At 39.6% G+C, this 21,853-nt stretch overlaps 1 protein-coding gene across 1 annotated transcript in view; it reads right to left on the bottom strand.

Annotated features, from left to right (window-relative positions):
* Positions 1-12,495: 12,495 nt before the first annotated feature.
* UBXN7 (UBX domain protein 7) overlaps positions 12,496-21,853 on the bottom strand; it is a 47,451-nt gene continuing 38,093 nt past the window's right edge. The window contains exons 9-11 of the mRNA XM_045540035.1: positions 19,478-19,871; positions 19,258-19,337; positions 12,496-17,105 (exon numbers count right to left, since the gene is read on the bottom strand). Of these exons, the coding sequence (XP_045395991.1) occupies positions 16,944-17,105; positions 19,258-19,337; positions 19,478-19,871 (636 nt within the window). The 3' untranslated portion in view covers positions 12,496-16,943. The remainder of the gene's footprint in view (positions 17,106-19,257; positions 19,338-19,477; positions 19,872-21,853) is intronic.

The raw sequence follows: 21,853 nt of genomic DNA, 5'->3' as shown, positions 1-21,853 counted from the left end.
ATTTTTTGTTTCTTTTGGGTTTTTTGTTTTTTTGAGAGAGACAGGGTCTCACTCTGTTGCCCAGGCTGGAGTGCAGTACAGTGGCACAAACATAGCTCACTGCAGCCTTGACCTCCTGGGCTTGACTGGTCCTCCCACGTTGGCCTTCTAAGTAGCTAAGACTACAGGCAGGCACCACCACTCACAGCTAAGTTTTAAATTCTTTGTAGAGACAGGGTCTTGCTGTGTTGCTCAGGGTGATCTCAAACTCCTGGCCTCAAGAGATCCTCCCTGGCCAGGTGCGGTGGCTCACGCCTGTAATCCTAGCACTCTGGGAGGCCGAGGCGGGTGGATCGCTCGAGGTCAGGAGTTCGAGACCAGCAAGAGTGAGACCCTGTCTCTACTAAAAATAGAAAGAAATTATATGGACAGCTAAAAATATATATAGCTCACAGCAACCTCAAACTCCTGGGCTCAAGCTCAGAAAAAATTAGCCGGGCATGGTGGCACATGCCTGTAGTCCCAGCTACTCGGGAGGCTGAGGCAGTAGGCTCTCTTGAGCCCAGGAGTTTGAGGTTGCTGTGAGCTAGGCTGACGCCACAGCACTCTAGCCCGGGCAACAAAGCAAGACTCTGTCTCAAAAAAAAAAAAAAGAGAGAACCTCCCACCTCAGCCTCCCAAAGTGCTGGGATTACAGGCATGAGCCACCTCGCCCAGCCTATCTTTTGTTTTTTGAGGAACCTCCATACTGTTCTCCATAGTGGCTGTACTAATTTACATTCCCACAAACAGTTCCGCACGCTGGCCAGCAGAACCCGGCCCGCCCTCCCCCCCCCAATGACTTATTTTTAAAACTGGTTGTGTTTACATGGATGCTGTTTAATTATCCCTTACAAGTTACAAGTATAAATATATTTTATACATTATGTTTAATTATTCTGAAATATTTCATTATATGTGTATGATATACAGTAGTCCCCCTTTATCCTTGGTTTTGCTTTCCAAGGTTTCAGTTACTGTGGTCTGAAAATATTACATACAATAAGATATTTTCCACATCTTCACCAGTGTTCATTATTGCCTTTTAGATAAAAGCCATTTTAACTGGGGTGAGATGATATCTCCTTGTGGTTTTGATTTGCATTTCCCTGATGACTAGTGATGTTGAGCAGTTTTTCATATACCTGTTGGCCATTTGTATGTCTTCTTTTGAGAAATGTCTGTTCAGATGTTTTGCCCATTTTAAAAATTGGATTATTTGGTTTTTTGCTGTTGGGTTGTTTGAGCTCCTTATATAGTCTAGTTATTAATTCCTTGTCAGATGGATAGTAAACTCAAATTTTTAAAAAATACTTGATTAGCCTAGCATTTTATATTTATCCAGACTGCAGCTTATGGTAAGGAGATTGGTGCCAGACACAGCTTTGAGCAGGCCATTTAGTTTTCGGGGTATGCTTTGGCCCCCTCTCCCTCACCCTGGCCCCCATAGCTCTTGGTGACCTTTGCTTCCCCTAATCTCAGAGCCTATGCTCATCTAACAGGGACTTCCTGCTGTGATTCTCATATTTTGTTGTTTTGAGTTGCCCTTACCATGTGCCCTCTCCATGGGGCATTTGCCCTCCAAGCCATGTCTCTCACAGTGAATAAAATAACTTGTCCCAGAGGAAAGGAAGTGCAGGTCTCAGTAGAGGGGAGAGGTGCATTGGAGAGTTGATCCTTACCCCAGGGGCACAAGGGGCCTAGAGGGACGATGGGGAATCAGGAGAGACAGTGCTGTCTCTTCCCCCTCAACCGCGCAGCTAGCAGTCCACTGGAGGTTTCTTTTTCTGAAACTGGCTTCCTTGCACCAGGGGCTCAGATCCTCAGTCAGGGGGAAGAGCCTGTCCTGTTATTGGGAGGCAGGACACCAACAGGAAAACATCCTCCCCACAGTCTGCCCACCCTGGGCAGCCTCCCTCCCCAGACTGTCCTGGCATTGAGTGCAGGGCTCTCAGAGTGTGTCTCTGTGTTGAGGCAAATTAACCACTGAGGGTGTTAGCAGGTAACAGCTTTAACCCACTCCCCTCCCAGATGACTAATGTTTTGTCAGGGTTCCAAGTAAGGACAGAGTGTAGTTGGCCTTTCAAGCATGTGCTCTAGACCATGGGGCCCAGAGATGCTGTGTTCTGGAATGTCTTCAGCGCCTTTAAATCACACCACCAATGAGTAAGGCCTGACTAGACTCAGGTCACCAAAATCAACCCCCCTGTCAATTTCTACCGAAAATTTTCCTATCAGGAAAGTCATAGAAGGGAAACTAAAAACAATGGACATGCAGAGGGAAAACTAAGAACTCAGAGTATGGCCATTTGGATGGGTGGAATTCAGAGAATCCTGACTGTCCTCTAATTTTACACTAAAAGCACTTGCTGTATGTACCGTTCTATCCAGGACAACTACCGCTTCGTTTGAATTTCACTTCCTTTTCTTGACTTTGTTCCCCTAGAAATCACAACATTCTGAGAAATGCTTCCAAAAGTGTGAGCCAGGAGGAGTGGGGAGCCTACAGCCTTAAGGCCACATGTGGCCTTCCAGGTCCTTAAGCAAAGCCTTTTCATTGAATCCAAATTTTACAGAACAAATCCTTTCATTAAAAGGATGCAGCAGAGAAAAATGAAGCTTTTCCTGCTTCTTTTGGTGCTTAAAAAAGAACAATCTGGAAATCTGAAGGCCACAGGTTCCCAACACCTGGTTGGATTTCTGAAGAGATAATATTGCAGGATCAGAAGTTCAAAGCTTAAGACCAAGCTGTAGGGGAGGCCCTGGTTCCCACCAGAGATCCTGGCTGGGTGAACACAGATGTCGGGGCAACTGCAGAAGTGACTGGCTAAATTATACGGAGGAAGAGACTGCAGATTCTCTGTGTGTTTGTTGACCTCACTCACCACCTAGCCAGCCTTTTCTTTCATTCCTTCATCAGGCAGATACTGACCAAGTGGCCATTACTTGCCAGGCATTCTGCTATGGGCTAGGGATACAATGGTAAAAAAGGTACAGTCCCTTTTCTTGAGGAACTTAAAGTCTAGAGGGGACACTGCCAAGGCAAAAAGCAATTATAATGAAGTGTGACAAGTGCCAAGCAGAGGTGCCAACTTAAGGTGTAATGGAAGCACGCAGAGGAAGCTACTCCTAACCTGCAGAAGCAAGGCAAAGCCTCCCGGAGGAAGTGCCATCCACCCTAAAACTTGACTGACAATGAGGCATTGGGGAAAATATTCTAGGCCTGTGCAAAGGCCTGATATCGACAGAGAGACTGAGGCAAGGAGAAGTTAAATGAATTGCCTGAAGTCACACAGCTGCCAAGTGGCAGAGTCTGGCTCATTTGAGTAAGCCTGTGCTCTTAACTGCCAGGCTACCCTGTCCCCTGGCCATCACCTCACTCACCCCTTCATCTCTGCTTACCTGCATCTGGTGGTGCGAGTCAGGGTGGGAGAGAAAAAATCTGGACAAGGGCTTCCTCTTCAGAGGGGGCCTTCGCTCCTGCAGCCTCGGCTAGGACTCTGTAGGGCCGGACCTGACAGTTGTTTTTTCAGGACTCTTTCCAAGAAGGCCAGGGAAGCTCTGTATATATGTAGAGATCACCCAGGCCTGTGTGTGTTTGTGTGTGTGTGCACGCCCCCCGACTCCCCACTGCCCACGGGCCTCTGGCTCATCGTCATGTGATTCTCGGGAAGGAAGCAGGAGGCATGGCCCCGTGAGCCAAACTGTCCTCATGAGTCACTGGGCACACCCAGGAGAAACACCTCACCCTCCGTTTTTCCCCAAGAGCAACACTTCTCCACACACCAGCTGCTCCTGTCCTCTTCTGTTTCACCCCTCAGAGTCTGGGCTCTTTGGAAGAACAGTGCTGAGCAGAGAAACCACCATTTCCATGTTTTCCTTATCATTCTTCTTACTTTGCCTTTTGTTGACTGGATGTGTTGCATTCTTCTGACTTTTTTATTCAAGCTCCGCTCTGTTGCCCGGGCTAGAGTGCCGTGGCGTCAGCCTAGCTCACAGCAACCTCAAACTCCTGGGCTCAAGCAATCCTCCTGCCTCAGCCTCCCGAGTAGCTGGGACTACAGGCATGCGCCACCATGCTCGGCTAATTTTTCTATATATATTTTTAGCTGTCCATATAATTTCTTTCTATTTTTAGTAGAGACGGGGTCTCGCTCTTGCTCAGGATGGTCTCGAACTCCTGAGCTCAAACAATCCTTCCGCCTCGGCCTCCCAGAGTGCTAGGATCACAGGTGTGAGCCACCGCACCCGGCCGTGACCCTCTTTTGACAAGCTCCTATTCAAGATCCAGTTTAGGCCAGGCACAGTGGCTCACAACTGTAATCCTAGGATTTGGGAGCCCAAGGTGGGAGGATCACCTAAGGCCAAGAGTTCACAACTAGCCAGGGCAATAGCAAGATCCCATCTCTACAACAAAAGTAAAATAAATAAAAAGATCTAGTTCAAACACCTGCAGGGAAGTCTTCCCTGACTTCTTTACTCTGAGTTAGGCATTTCTTTCTCTATGCTTCCATTGAATTTTTTAAATTTAGATATTACATACGTACATACATACATGCAGTAAAATGCACAAATCTTAAAGATACTTTTTTTTTTGAGACAGGCTCTCACTCTGTTGCCCAGACTGGAGTGCAGTGGCATCATCATAGCTCCCTGCAGCCTTGAACTCCCAGGCTTAAGCAATCCTCCCACCTCAACCTCCCAAGTAGCTGAGATCACAGGCATGTGCCACCACGTGTCTAATTTTTTTATTTTTTGGAGAGAGGGAATCTCACTATGTTGCCCAGGCTGGTTTTGAACTCTTGGCTTCAAGCATCCTCTTGCCCCGGCCTCCCAAAGTACTGGGATTATAGGCAGTAGTGATTGCACCCAGCCTTAATGATAAAATTTAATGAATTTTTACATGTATACCCAAGTGAATCACCGCATAAATCAAGATATAGGACATCTCCAAATCCCCAGAAGGCTTCATTGTGTTTCCTCCTATCATTATCCCATGTCCCCAGTGTTAACTTTCATTTTGGCTTTTGTCATCATTGATGACATTGTTTGGCAGTACTAGAATTCATATAAATGGAATCATACAGTATCTTCTGTGTCTAGCTCTCTTCACTCAGTACTCTAACTGAAAGATTCATTCATCATGAAATGTATTCTTATTGCTGAGTATTATTCCATTGTATGATTATATTACAATTTACTCAATGGACATTTAGATGATTTTCAATTTGTGTCTGTTATAAATAATGCTGCTATGACTATTCTTATACATGTCTTTTGAAGGAACTATGCATTAATTTTTCTAGGGAATATGCCTAGGAGTAGGATTGCTGTCTCATAGGATAGGTGAATATTTGATTTTGGCAGATATTGCCAAACAGATTCCCAAAGTGTCCCTACCAATTTACTCTCCCATCAGTGTATGAGAGTTCCAGTTTCTCCACATTCTCACAAAATTTTTAATTTTAGACACTGTGGTAGCTGTTTAGTGGTATCTCCTTGTGGTTTTAATTTGCATTTTCTTGATGAGTAAGCACCTTTTCCTATGCTTATTAGCCATTTGGACAGCCTCTTTTGAGAAGTTCCTTTTCTTATCTTTGGCCCATTTTTTATAGGTTATTGTTTTTTCCTACTGGAATTCACTATAAGTCCAGGTTATAAGGCCAGGCATGGTGGCTCACACCTGTAATCCTAGCACTCTGGGAGGCCGAGGTGGGTGGACTGCTTGAGGCCAGGAGTTTGAGACCAGCCTGAGCAAGAGCAAGACCCCGTCTCTAGGCCAGGCGCGGTGGCTCACACCTGTAATCCTACCACTCTGGGAGGCCGAGGTGGGTAGATTGCTTGAGGTCAGGAGTTCGAGACCAGCCTCAGCCAGAGCGAGACCCCCATCTCTACTAAAAATAGAAAGAAATTATCTGGCCAACTAAAAAATATATATAGAAAAAATTAGCCGGGCATGGTGGCGCATGCCTGTAGTCCCAGCTACTCGGGAGGCTGAGGCAGTAGGATCGCTTAAGCCCTGGAGTTTGAGGTTGCTGTGAGCGAGGCTGATGCCACGGCACTCACTCTAGCCTGGGCAACACAGCGAGACTCTGTCTCAAAAAAAAAAAAAAAAAAAAGAAATATGTACTTGTGATAAAGAGGTTTACTAAGGATAGTGTTAGGTCAATTTCTTCACTTGCCTACAGTAAGCCTTCTGTGGTAACAGAGGCCTGGTCACTGCCATGAAAGAACTAAAGCATTACCTTTTTATAGACATTAATAATCTTAGTGTTTTTCTGTACTGGAAACATAGCTACTTGTTATTCCTTTGTTAGTGATATTCCTAGGGAGGAGCAAATGGAGTCTGAGGGAACAAATTATGTACGGGGCCTGGGGTGGGAAAATAAGTAATGCCATAAAAGGCTTCCTAAGGCTGAAAGGCTTGGGAGAACAGGAGAGACAGATGTTCCATTTTGGAGGATATTGTGGGGTCTGGAGGTTGGATTTGAATAAGGAATAGAGGAAGTAGAAAAGACGGAATTCACTGGTAGAAGGGACAAGGAAAAAATGATATAGGTAGACAATCCGGCCAGCTGTTTTCCAGTCACTCTTCCCTGGTTAAGAGTGACAGGACTGATCAGCCTCCTTGTGGGTGGGCTCCAACTGAGTTTTGTTGCAACTGAGAGCTGAAAAGAGAGCACATTCCCTTAATGGGAGGGAGGGGAAAAAGGAAGGTATGTTGAAAGAACTGCTGCCATTTATACCAAACCATTGAAGAGGAAGTTTTGGGTTTTTCTTTTCTCCATTATTATAAAGATATTGTAAACTTCAACCCACTCACATTGCGCTTCCGTCTCCAACACTGCTCTGAAGCTGTTTCTGGTCTCCAGTGACTTCTTGTATCTAGTAACACTTCACTGTCCTTCTTATTTGACTCCTGGGCAGCATTAGGCCACTAGATCCTTCTTGAACATTGTCACTCTTCGCTTCCTTGACACCCCACTCTGGTGCCTCTCCTCTTGCTGGCTGCATCCCCTTGATTGGCTCTCTACGGCGGTGATCCCCAGGGCTGGGCTCTGGGCACTCCTAACTCTTTCCCTAGGTGACCTGATTCATTCCCATAGTACTAAATAAACCCCATGTACAACGCTGATGATTTCTCAAGTCTGTAACTACAGTCTTTCTCTCCTCCAGGCTTCAGACTCATATGTCCAACTTTCTATACTACACCTACAAATTGTCAGCTAACACCTCTAAAATGACTTCTACCCCACTAAGCCTGTTTGATCCATTTCAGCAATGATAGCACTACCTACACCTTCCAGAAACTTGAGTCATTTTTGATTTGTCCTTCATTCCTCTATATCTAATCGAACAGCAAGTCCTTTTTTACCTTCAAAATGCATATTATACACTACTTTCCAGTCCATTGTCATTACTTTAGTCCAAATGACTTTTGGTTGTTTTTTTTTTTTTTGGTATTAACTGCTTTATCCTGAGAGGAACCTGTTTTTTATCTTGATAATTACAAGTCTCTTGCTGTCTTCCAAACCATTCTTCACATAATAATGGCTCCTAAGCTCCTTACTAGGGCCTAAGGCCTTGTGGTAATCTCTTAACTCCTTTTGCTCACTGGGGGACAATTGGCCTTCTCTCAATACCTCAAATACATCAAACAACTTCCTGCTCCACAGCCTTTGCATATGTTGTTCTGCCTGGAAGTTGTCCTCCTACTCTTAACATGGCCCACTTTCTTTTCATCCTTCAGGGCTCAGCCTAAAAGTTAACTCCCCAACATCCTATTTAAAGCAGAATTCCCTACTGGCTCCTTTTCTACCTTTTTTTCATGATATGTGAATTAAATGTTTTTTTTTCATTTATGTATTAATATGTTGTCTGTATTCCTATCTAGAAAGTTCCTTAAGGGCAGGGGCTATGTCTGTTTTGCTCACCATCACATCCTTATTACTTGGCACATAGGGTGGAACACGGGGACAAGGAACCAACTGTTCCACAAGAGGAGGAGGAGGAAGAGTAGGAGGATGAGGAGCACAAACTGATCACTGAGGAACTGTGAACTAAGCAGTCACCAATTTCTATCTTTTGCACAATATAATCCTATCTCCTGGCTTTATTCCCATTAATTTACTAATTATTTTTTCATTTATTTAAACTGAGTCCTTAATTAGCTGTTAGTAATTACTGCTGGTCTGAAAGATTAGACACTTGAATTGCCCAAATACATCCAATACAGAATCATACTTTCCTAACAAGGCTAGCTAACCCAATGTTTTCATAACAATTCCACCAACATTTACTGAGTGCTTACCATAAATGTTCAACATACTACTAGGAGCAGAGAAAATGCTATCAAACTAATGTTTGACAGGTGACAATGGGACAACAAACTAACCTTTGCCAAAAAATACTAAGTGTCCTAAATATGAGGGCAACATTTTGGATTCTGAATTGCTTAATGAAAGTAATATCCACCAGTCTTATCTTGCAAAAACAATGACACAAAAAACTAATACTGAAAAGTTTTGTTTTTATTTCAAGATCAAATATTACAACAGGACATTTACATGTATTTATAAAAAAATGCAGCAGTTGAATTTATAGATCAGAGGTTTCCTTGAGTTTGGTCCCTCCCTCAGCACAGTGAGCTGATGTCTTCGAAAGACTTACCGCCCCACTCCCCTCCCTCCCTCCCCAATTGTCCCTCCCACCCTCCCCAATTCAAGTTGCAGTATTAATATAAAGCAACTGGGTACAACACAGCAAGAATATTCACAATTTGGTACAGCCAAAACCAGAGGATCATCAACTCTTGAAAGATCCTCACTTTAGAAAGTATTTACCTATAGACTATATATATCTATAGATAGATATATCACACCCAGTTATCTAAGCTTTCCCTGGTTTTAGAGCAAGTGGAAGTTCCACTGAGTCTTAGCCAGCAGTTACAGCTCTACTTTATCTAGTGGCACGTTGTTCTCCTCCTACAAATTTAAATTTTCTATCACCTCCATGTGTCTTCAAATTTAAGGATTTCCCTAGCACCTTTATTATCACTTACTAAAAATACAGGAGGGTTTCTAATGTCTTGAACAAAAAAATTTAGTGGATGGTCCAGCTGCCCCTTGCTCACTGGTCTCAAAGACTTCTTCCCACTTCTGGGAAGAGCTGCAGAAACAAATATCTCCTAGCACCGTGGGATTAAAGGCCCAGCAAACTGAGAACTCTATATGCATGTTAGGGAGCACTTGCCAGAAACACTACAATAGGAGCACTGTCTCTGTCCTTTATCTTCTTGGATGCAGTAACAAAGATACATTATAGATTAAATTTAGAGCCTGTCCTGCATTAAGAATGCAAATCTCAGTAAGACTCCCCACCCCCACTTTGTCCAGAATAAGTTGAGTACACAAACATCCCAGGGAATCTCTAAACACTGTTAGGAACTGCTTGAGAAAACACTTTAAAGCAAATACCGCAAGTTGACCTCACTCAAGCCCCCAACCCACCCTCATCCCCATCCCCAAACAAATTTCATTCCTTGATTAACCTCTCTGAATAAGATGGAAGTGAGGTTTGGAAAATGACATGAAAAATGTTTAAAAACACAATTAATGAAGACATGCCAGAATCGGACATCCCAGATGATTCAAAATGCATTGTTCAAACTGAACTCATACAAAGCATGCACAGAGCTTACAAACACTCCTGAGAGTTTCCATGGAAAAATCAATACCTACTTGAAAAACAAAAGTGTTTAAAAAAAAAAGAAAAAGACACGAGATGCTTAGAATTTGTTATCAAAAGGAAAACCATTCTGGAAAAAAGATTCTTAGAGGAGTGAAGAAAATTGTGTCTAACAGTTTCATGCCAAAGCTTGGATGGAAGCCCCTCAAAGTCTATCATGTTAGCTTCAACTGGTACTCATTTCTCTTTATCTACTGACTAGAACATTACCTCACAGCTTTACTGTCTGTTTCCCACCAAGTGTTTTAAATACCCTTTCCAAACTGAAGGGACAAACCTAGGAAAGTAACAAGGCCCAAGTTCCCCAAATGTGTAAGATCAACAGCCACTACTACAAGCTTGCTACTCATTAACTGAAAAGTGGGGGTCATATACAATTTTTGCTCTAATCAGCAGGTAGAAGAGGATTTTCCGGTGGCAATGGTTACTCCATGTGAGGCTTAACTTACAGGGCAATAAGTTATCAAAAGTTATTGTTAAAAGCAAATGATTAGCGTCATAAACCTATTTATATTTTGAATACCATTTATTCTACTGATATTTCCCATTAAGAACATAGAAGCTTTGAGAAAAGCATACTATAAAATCATTTTGTTGAAAACACTATCCAATTGAGTATCAACAGTCCAATGTCATCAACTTGAAATGGATCTTGGTGACATGTCCTTTAAAGCCAGCTACCTTGGTAGAAAAGACAGAATGGCAGGGAATGGTTCAAGATCAAGAATCTCTCCCTTATCAGTTAAGATTCCCATAGTGAGCTTATAAAAAAGTAAATAAAAAAGATTTCAATGAAGGGAGAATTCAATTCCAGGTCAAAATGATTTGAAATGTTTTCCATTTTACTTACCATATCTAATGAAATGAATGACTCATAGTAGCTCAGTTAGATTAATATCTTCTTTTGATGGAGATGAAATATTACTTAGCTTGGCTATTCTTCCCATTTGAAAACCAAGTGACTATAAGGGATATAAAATCTTAGGGCATTCTGATCTTTATATAGGAAACACCATTAAACAGGCAACAAAAACTTACTGTTTGTTGCCACAGAATTAAGTACAACAAGGTAACTTCTTACATTTATAGATTCATATGTAATTTTCTTGAGCAAAATACTACCATTGGTATTTGCATCTCTAATCTTATAAGTAAATCTGATCATCTTTTGAAAATACCTCATTACAGAAATGCTAAGTTATGTTTAATAATTTATATTGGATTATCCAACTTTACTTTGAGATCATATGGCAAAGAAAAGGCTTATTTCCAAAACTCATGTTTATGAGAATGGCTGAGATTCTAAGCAATACAACAGCAATCGGTAAGCCAAAAAAAGGGGGAGGAGTGTCACAGAGCTGCCATTCTCTATTTAGAATAAGAGAATTCTCCTTAACTAGATAGAAAATGAGCTTAATAAATTAAAAGGATGTTTGCCTCAAATTTTTCCCTTATTAATCTGTAAAAAATGAAATATTACATATTAAGACATAAATGGAATTTCTTAAACATAGCCAATTACATTAAAAACCATGACTATTTTCAGAGAATGAATGTTAAAAATAAAGAATAGAAAATGGAGAAGTATAAGTTAGGATTAAAAGATTTTCTAATAAGGGTCTTATTATCATATCCAATAATCCAACCACTTAAGTTCACTTCATGAGTAAACTAGCAAGGCCATCATACTCTCTATTAAAAAAAAATAGTCTTGATTCTAAATTGTCTTTCTAGTAGGACTGACATATAGGTGAGTCAAAAACCAAAATAACCCTCATTGAAATGCCAAATCTCTATATAATAGGAGAAATCAATATGTTTGTATGGTATTCTGTTGGTTATTTGCACTTCTAAAGGATATTCTTGCCACTATTCTAAAATGTGTACTGTGCAACACTAAGCTTTATGGCAAGACAATAACTGAAATGATAAGCAAGGCAAACCAATGAAGCTGAATATTCATAGTACACAGCTGTCTTTATTGTAGCCTATTCATCAAGGCTTGTGTTATTTGAAGATTGCCATGGGTTGAGTTTTTGCTACCTTCATTACTTTCAAGTTTTAGTTTTTACGCAAGACATTACTTATTCATCAATCTGCATCCCATGATTTACTATTGAGTAGTTAAGGGATGGTCAAAAAAGGTATGTGGGGGGGGTAATGTGGGGGTAAAGAATGACACAATGAAGATACTCTAAGGGGTAAGAAATATTTTTAAAAGTCAGCCTTGAGCTGGGAATGGTGGGTGGTGGGAGGTGGAGGTGGGAGGACCACTTGAGGCCAGGAGTTTGAGACCAGCCTGGACAACACAGTGAGAGACCCCCATCTCTAAAATATAAAAAATAAAATAAAAAATTTAAAAGTCAGCCTAATTGGATCTTGAAAAAGTTGTTTCTGCCAAAACCAAGTGTGAATCCTACAACTTATAGAAATCAATTTCCCAACAATAGGTCAGCCAGTAAAGTACTTTAAGCATATGGGTAAAATAAAATTTAACTCCAGTGTCAGTGACATATTTGGCTCTCATTTACATTTTAGTCTTATGCAACATTGGTTAGGCACACAGTATTAAGTTTGAAAATAACTGAATTGTTCCTGTTTAAAAGATCATTACTAGATCTATAACTATTATACTCTCCTTTTTGGAGATTTCAACCATCACAGTGAGGTTAGATCAAGTGATTGGTCAAATTATACCTGGACATAGGAAAAAAAAACCAAAGAAACTTATTAACAAGTACACTTTTAATTAGCCTAGGGATAATATATAATAAAGGTAAAAGAGTAGTAACATAAAATTTTGGAGTAGAAAAGGACTTCAGAGATAATCTAATTCAGTGGTCTACAATCTGTGGGTTCCTATAGACCCCTGCAAGAGGTCTGTAATTCCATGTATACATTTCCATTTTCCATATCTATAGAATTAATTACATTAATAGTTAACCCCCACAGTTCCCTACCCATGCCAAATTTTAAAATTACAAGTTCTTTTACTTGAAAAGACTTAAAACTTTAGTCCAATTCTCTCATTTTTCAGATGAAGACCCCAAGACTCAGAGGAAGAAATAGAACCGACAGGGTAACAGGTAATTAGCAGAGCTGTTACCCAAGTGCACTGATACCCTCATATAGTGCCCATTCTCAATCTCATATATAATGTACTATACACTTAATTTGTACCTGGGTAGAGAAATTAAATCTTTCCTTAATTTTTCAGTTGCTAGTGGCTCCCTCTGGTATTTTTCCTAAGTGTACAAGTGAGATCTCTGCTAAGAATCTTTAGTCCTGGGGATCAATAATCCTTTCCTACTTGGACACTGGTTATGCCTTTGAAAAACTTCATGCCCTAAATCTAATAGTTACAAAAGGTGGGACTAAACAATATAGGTGAGTTAAAAGAAAATCTGAGCTACCATGTTTGCCACCTTTCAGACTTACGTCTTTGTGAAGACTTTCCTAACTAAAACCTACACTATTCTTTCCCTTTTCTAAACTTCTATTGTAATTATAGTTCAACCTCAGAAAGGTAAACATTTATATGTTCCCCAATTATCTCACCTGTAGTGTCTCCCTAATTGAATAAAATAAGCAGGAATCAGATCTTAGATTTCAAAATATTTTTAACTTCAAATAAGGACTCAATAAATAATTGTTGATATATAAAGTTGAGGAAGTAGAATTTTATAAAAGATTTTAAAACATACACATACAGGGTTCAATAATCTGGTATGGATGGACACAGAAAAGGTAATTATATCTTTTCTGAAAAATGGTTGAAGATAAAGTTCTTTTTTATCCTTTCCATTTATTCTTGGCAAATAATGCCACACAGTTATTTTCCTTTCATATTTTCATCAGTGCATCATTTTTAAAAGCAATTAGTAATCAACCTCTCAAAATAATGGCATAAATAAGAATTTATAGGCATAGTGCAAATCCCACAAACGTTATCTCAACTATTCCCCTTAGATTTAAGGAAACAAAACTAAATGATAATTTACACAGCAAAACAATGAATGGGAAGATAATCGTTTGGGTAAATTGATTCCCCTGTTGTAGGAGAATATAGCATGAAAGTTAAAATAGCATGGAGTCTGGGTTCCAATTCTGATTTGCCACTAACTGTGACATCCTGAACAAGTACTCTACACTTGCTTTCTTCCTTATCTATCAAATGGGGAAAATATACATTTTGTAGGGTTTTTAGAAAGATTAAAGGAGAAAATGCACATAAAGTACCTAGCACATGCCAGTTACTTAAAATTAGTTCCCTGTTCTTCCCTCACTTGGCACTAATCTTTCCCTTCCCTTCTTCCTTTCTAAATCAAATTCAAAAAAAGTTTGCTTCTCACTTTCTTCCTAGTTTTCATTCCATCTCCCTGTATTTTTCTCGTCACTGTCTACCTTGTTCTTTTCCTCTCTCTTAAACTCTCTTCCAAGCTGTGTCCAATACCTATAAGGAATGATTTTTAACTAACCTTACTGATCTCATTTAATCTGTTCAGTAAAACCTCTCCCCAAAGAGCAAAGGAACTTGCAGAAGAAATAAGGCAAACTGGAAGAAGTATACTCTATAAGTGGGTTAAGTTCTTGAGCAAGGCAATACTCCTTATTTACTCTTCCCACGTACAATCCGTAAGTTCTCCCCATGGGCCTCTATATCAAACCCAAGATAAATACACTCCTGCCTCAAAATAAAATGGAATCCTCTACCTCTGGTACTCTAAACATCCCAATTGTATCTAAGTTGGATCCCACATTGTCTCTTACTTAAATCACTTTATATATATTTAGTCAACTCACAGTAACCCAAGTCGAAAAAAGTCACTTTGGTTTCTCATAAATGAATATGCAAGTGCTCAGGGAATCAAAAAGAACTACATTTTCTCATTAACAAACATGTTATCTCCTGTTCTCTGGATGTTTCATCAAGAAAAGCTAGCAGGCAAGAGAATGAAATAGAGACCTATAGGAAAAATTCTTGACTTCACTTTTTTTTATCAATTGGGCTTTAGCTGTGACTTTGCTGGGAGTGGAGACGGATGCCATCAGAGCACAAAGATGAGCAGACCCTTACCTCTTACCCTGTGCCTCTCTTAATTTTTAGATTTCTGACCTGTCCACTACCAACAAATTTTTTACCCTCCAGTGCACCTTTGATAGAATACAGCTCTATTCCTCAAATAGCAAGTATGTTATCCAAGTTCAGATATATAACTGAGGAATTAACATTAAAACCATGTTTCCTCAATAAATTGAAACTGCTAGTTAAGCCTTGAGAGCCTATAAAAAGACACCAAAGTGGTACTCAGTCACCAATCTAAAGAGAGAACTTTGACTCAAGGTATAAATGAAACTGTAATTATATAAATATATTTATAAATATTTATACAATTATATACTTATACATAAGCACTTACATAGACTTAGAAAAAAATGTAAGAACATTAATTCAAAAGGACTCACTGAATAAACAGAATTTTCCATGATTTCCTTGAGGAGATAAATAACTCATTCTTTAGGGAGGGTCCCTCAAAATCCAACTATTAGAAGCCATATTCTATAATTGTGTACTAGCAATACATAGCATCTTTTTTGCCCCCCAAATCCCTTAGTTGCCAAGAGAGCAATCTTAAAGTAGATGGGAACTTAAAGGTCTCTGTGCAATAGCAATTTATGTTCCTCAAGTAGAAGAATCAATCCAAATACCCAACTGACAAAATAGATACATTCCATGTTATGATTTCACAACAAGTTAAAGTTCTGATTTTGCCACCATAATCGTTACCGCCCTTTCAGAGGACTCTATTTTAAGCTCAAAATAAGAATTGAGCACACACTGAAACTGATATGTAAACAGTATTATACAGATTCACGATGGCCTCTTCTAAATAATACTGAAAAAACCTTTCCCTAACTATAATTTGAATGCGGCTTTTGCTGGCAGAAAAAACTCACAACATCTGAAGATTACTGGTAAGCACCACCACCACCCTTACTCATCTTTTCTCATGAATCGAATTTAAAGATCGTCCCCTTAGAGAAGCTTTCAGTTTTGATACCTTTTGAAAGAAAACACCACGAGGAATTATGTTCATTTAGTCACCAGAGCCTTTTAGAGACTATTCCAACCAGGGGTAAAAACTCAATCATTATTTCTAACCAAAGGAACTTGGTTAGCAACTCTCAGCTGCATGTTTTCTTTTTCCCCAAGGACATACCTAGTATGCCTTAAACAACATAGGACAATCAATAACCGTAGTGGTTACAATTATAAGCCACTGTTGTGAATGATTATTTACCAGCTGTCTTCCTATAGATCACTGTGGACCCAGACAATGGAGGGGTCAAAGGAACTAATATGCTGCACTGGTAAAAACAGCAAGCACCTTCCTATTCCAGTCACCACAATATGCTCACTAAATGTCCATTCAAGGACCAGCAGGATCAATATAGTTAACAGAGTAATAATAAAGAAAACCGTCTCAGGCTAGGGCACTGAAAGCTACCCCATGCTACACACTCCACATTTAACACTAATTCTGCCAATAACAGATATCATGGAAATAATTCTTATAGCTGGGAAGATGGGAATCCTTTGAAAAAAAATTTAAATATGATGATCAATAATGATAAGGGATGCTTTTTCCATGCAAACAAAAGCCCAGACATTTTGTTACGTGATATTTCCTACATGAAGAACAATACAAAACAAAACGTGTTAGAGAATTTCTTCTCCTTACTAAAAATGGGGACTTACAAAAAAGGGAGTTTGTTTTTATTCTGAATCTAGCCATTCTTTGCCAGAAGAATCTGGGGAGTAACTAACATTTGATCCCAAAAAAGTGCCGTGCAAGAGACCGCTTATTGGAACACACATTTCCTGCTGCTAGTACTAGGAGAGGTCTTATCCTTACACTTCCATTTGGTCACCAGATTAGGTAAGAAAGAAAGAAAGGAAGTTGGGGGTAGGGGAAGAAAACAGGAGAGGAAAGAGGAAAAAAGGGGGAGAAAGAGACTGATTATAAGGAGAGAACAAGAAATAAAAGAGAAGGCAGGTGACTTGCTTGCCCAACTTTGGCTCTATGGTCCTATGAGCCAAAATGCATACTTAGTGATATGGTATTTCACAGGAAAAGGGAAAAAGGGGGTAAGCTGAGAGAGGTCAGGCCATGGTGTTAATTTCTTTCCTGTACAAAGACAGTCTCTTGAGGACAAAGGCCTGCCTCTTGTAACGTAATGTCATAGTCCAGATGAGATAGTTTCCTTCGAGGGAAGTTGGTGAGAAGTTCAAAACGTTCGTTTGGATATCCTTTAGACTGGACATGTTTCACCAAAGCCTATGAAAAACAAGAGAAAGACAAATCTGTTAGATGGAAATAAAAGGAAAGGGTATATTAACGAATGAAGCATAACTTCTTTACCACATCAGATGAGATATTAAGTGTAAGTTATTCTTTCAAAAAACCAAAGCTTGTCCTTGTGGAGGGGCCAATATAATCATTTCTACAGGGAGATGATAAATCTGTATCCAATAACTTAGGTCCATTAACTGATACTGAAATATACAGGGTTATTATTACTGTATCCCCAATAAACCCAATCACAGTTTAAAAAGTTACTATTCTCATTTTTAAACATTTTATCAGTTTTCCCTCCATCCTTTTATCTGGGAAGATATGTCTTTCATTCCACCTATGACCAGTCTTGCCAGCTATGCACTGAATCCCTTCTTGCCTTCTCAGAAACCATACCACTACAGAATATGCCTTCGTTTACAGGTTTCCCCAACAACTCCCTCTCTATAGATGCTTTCCATCAGACTTACTATGCTCAGTCCCTCCAGTCACCTTTTTCCCTCTGACTACTGCATACTCTTCCCTCCAGCTTCACAACTAAACTTCTCAAAACAAAGTGGTCTATACTTGCTCTTTCCATGGTCTCATCTCCATTCCTTTCCAAACACTAGGCCAGAGAGTTGATCTGAGCAATAGCACCAGCAACCAGACCCTACTTGCATTCTAATAACACAGTTGCAAGAATCAGCCTAATTATCTCCAGCCCCAGGTAATGACCAGGTATGCCTGACCCAAGGAGGATTCATTCATAGTAAAGCTAGGCTAGTCAGTCTCATTCTCTTTCCTAGCAGTTGAAAAACAGAGAGAAAGCCCAGTGGCTGTGGACTTTAGAGGAACAAGCCCTTAGCATCACCATGACGGACCATGTGCAAGCTGAGGAGGAAAGAAAAGCCACCAGTATACAGAAAGGAAGGTGTGAAGCAGAGAATCACAAGAGAAAGCCTACAGGTCCCACAAGAAAAACATACAGAAAAACAACCTTGGTTCTTAGCCACTTTGCAGTTCCAGCTACTAGGAAACCCAAGAGCCCACTATACTCTTCAAGTAACCTCACTCCTCCTTTTTCAGAAGTAATAATTTCAGTTGGGTTTCCATTCCATACAGGTATGGAATAGAAAAGCCTTGACTGGAACACACCCTACGTGACTTGCCTAAGATAATCTGGGAAGGAAATAAACAAATTAGAATTAAGATTTCCCTTGCTTCTACTATAGGCATTTGGGAAAATAGAAAATGAAAATTTAAAAAAATAAATAAATAAAAGATTTCCCACAGTTAAGTTTCCAACTAAAGATCAGACTAAATATCTAAGTGGGGCACTGTGGTGAATGCCTGTAACCCTAGCACTTTGGGAGGTCGAGGCAGAGGATCATTTGGGCCCAGGAGTTCAAGTCTAGCCTGAGCAACATAGCAAGACCCCATTTAAAAAAATATTTTTGGAGACCAGGTCTTGCTCTATTCCCCAGGCTAGAGTGTAGTGGTGTGACCTTAGCTCATTGCAACCTCAAACTCCTGGGCTCAAGTGATCTTCCTCCCTCAGCCTCCAGAGTAGGCATTAGACACCATGCCCAGCTAATTTTTCTATTTTTAGTAGAGATGAGGCTTGCTTTTGCTCAGGCTAGTCCTGAACTCCTAACCTCAAGCAATCCTCCTACCTCAGCCTCCCAAAGTGCTAAGATTACAGGCGTGAACCACTGTAGCAGGCCAAGATCCCATTTCTTAAAAACATACACACACACAAAAAAACAAAACAAATGAGGAGTTGCTTCTTATGGACAAGCAAAGAAAGTGGTTTCTTGAGATGGAATCTACTCCTAGTAAAGATGCTGTGAACAGACTTGAAATTACAACAGAAGATTTAGAATACTACATAAAGTTAGTTGATAAAGCAGCAGCAGGGTTTGAGAGGATTGACTCCAATTTTGAAAGAAACTCTACTGTGGGTAAAATGCTATCGAACAGCATTGCATGTTGATAGAAACCTACAGAAAAATCTTTTGTAACAAGAAGAGTCAATCAATGCAGCCAATTTGTGAACATTTTTATATATACAGGGAAACCAAGAAATCTGTGTGACTCACTTTATTGTGGTGGTCTAGAACTGAACCACAAATTAAGGTATGTCTATACTTACTAGCAATTTAGCTTGCTCTGGAAGAGTGATCTGTTCCCTTTTTCCATCTGGATACCGCAACATCAGCTGTGCTTTTGGACCTAAAGGAAGGATTTAAAAAAATAAAGAAACCCTCAGGAGCTTACAAGAGAAGATTAATAGAAGAGTAATTTAAATAAATAAATAAAGCCATTCAGTTATACTCAAGCTTTAAGAAAAGTAAGTCTGTAATGTACCTTACCATTTACATCTGCCCCCTCCACTATTCCATCTGATTTTTCAGGTGACATCTCTATTACATCTGAATCCACAGCTGATAAACCTTGGTGGTTTGTGGCTGTTCCAGGCTCAGTTCTGGCAGGGGGCTCTGTGAGTGGCCTTCTGTTCTCCTCTTTTCTATGCCCCAAATCTTTATGGGGAGACTTTCTGGACTTGGCAAGATTTTCTACCTCCTCTTCTTCATCGGAGCCACAAACGGATATGAACTCCTCACTGCCAGAAAAAAGTTCAGATTCAGATTCTTCATCTGAGCGGCTATCTTGTTTTGTCTGTGTTGAATCAAAATGTGTCTCCTGCAAGGAGGCTCTGATGGCAGCTTCCAGCTGGCTGTCTTCACTTGCATCTATAAGGCTCTCCTGTGAGATGCAGTCATAAAACACAAGTGGAAAAAAAGAAAGAAGTTAAACTACAAAAGTCAAGTCAAACAGGACATAAGAAATATAATAGTTTGCCACTATTATTTTCTGCTGAATGTACCTTTTCTACTCAATTTTAAGCTATTTGAGGGAAAGGACTTTGTCTTACACAAATTGGAATGGATATATTAAAAACAAAAATGAAAAACTGTCATAGCACTTAGCACATTGATGTTTCAAGCACAGGTATTTTTTCACATCAAAATGAACAAAATCAAGAAAACATTTTATTTCTTGCCCATAAAAAAACAAGAATTAAAAGTTTTAAATATAATGTATCACGCCTATAATCCTAGCTTTCTGGAAGGCCGAGGCGGGTGGATCCTTTGAGCTCAGGAGTTCGAGACCAGCCTGAGCAAGAGCAAGAGCAAGACCCCATCTCTACTAAAAAAATTAGAAAGAGGTTAGCTGGACAACTAAAAATATATATATATAAAAAATTAGCTGGGCATGGTGGCGCATGCCTGTAGTCCCAGCTACTCAGGAGGCTGAGGCAGAAGGATTGCTTGAGCCCAGGAGTTTGAGGTTGCTGTGAGCTAGGCTGATGCCACGGCACTCTAGCCCAGGCAACAGAGTGAGATTCTGTCTTAAAAAAATAAAAATAAATAAATATAATGTAAAGTCAAAACATTATTCTTTAAAATGACTAAACAATAGAGAAGAATGTATACCTTGCTCACCACTGTATTCTTCAACTAGCACTGCTTTGGCACAAAGATGGATATAAATTTCTTAATCATTTCTCAAAAAATTTAACAGATCTCTGACATTCAAAACAGAACACCAAACGATAAAAAGGAGACAACATTAACTAGATTCTCACAAGCTTAATTACAATGAAGATCTTCATTATGATAATGAAAAAGGCAAATTTCTGAAGTTTCCCCCTTGGTAAAGTTTAAATGTCACAGATTTCACTACGCTGAATGAGTTACAATATATGGGCTGTTTGAGTGGAACCTATTTAGATCCTGATTCAAACATACTACAGAGGAATAACTTTGTAAGATAACCTAAAGCTGAACATTGGATATCTCATGATATTAAGGAATTATTGCTAATGTTTAAGGGTATACTAATAGCACTGTGATTGTGTTTTTAAAAAACAGAGTCTTTATCTTTTAAAGATACATGCCAAAGTATTAATGAACGGAAACAATGAATTCTGAGATTGGCTTCAAAATAATGTGGATATGATGAGACACAGATGAAAAACTGGCCACCTATTAATAATTATTCAAATTAGTTAATGGGCACATACAGGCTTAACAAATTCCTTTAATTTTTGCATGTGCTTAAAATTTTCCACAATAAAAGGGTAAAAATATATGCATTGCTAATTTGAAAAACTAAAGAAACCTCCTTTTGGCTTTTACTCTCTGCCAATCATATAGAAAAAATTAAAGGAAATTTTTAAAATAAACTTAAGGCTAATTTACTACCCCCAAAAAGCAAGAAGATGTGCCTATGTGACATGTGACATGCAATGGCTTATGTGTACTATAGTTGATTTATAACAATAACTTTGTACAACATGTTGCTGGATTTAACGATTATAGCCATGAAAGACACTGCTAGGTTCTGATACAATATTCATTCTCCTCTGATTAAAATTAAGCCCAAATTAAACAAAGGAAACAGAGAGAGGAGTTAAAAATAAAAAGGGCAGAAATTAATCAACAACCTAGAAAACAGAAATACAATAGGGGGGAAAAAAATCAATGAAGCCCAAAGTAAGGGTCTCCCTGTTGCCCAGATTGGAGTGCAGTGGCTATTCACATTGCACTCCAGTGCAGTGGTGCGATCATACCACACTACATCCCTAAACTCCTAGGCTCAAGAGATTATTCTGTCTCACTCTACCAAGTAACTGGGATTACGGATGTACGCAACTGCACCAGGCTTGGTACTTTAAGATTATT

This window comes from Lemur catta, chromosome 1 (genome assembly GCF_020740605.2).
Source record: "Lemur catta isolate mLemCat1 chromosome 1, mLemCat1.pri, whole genome shotgun sequence".
NCBI lineage: Eukaryota > Metazoa > Chordata > Mammalia > Primates > Lemuridae > Lemur > Lemur catta.
Note: the sequence above shows the minus strand (reverse complement) of the source record. Positions and strands in the feature narration are given on the sequence as shown.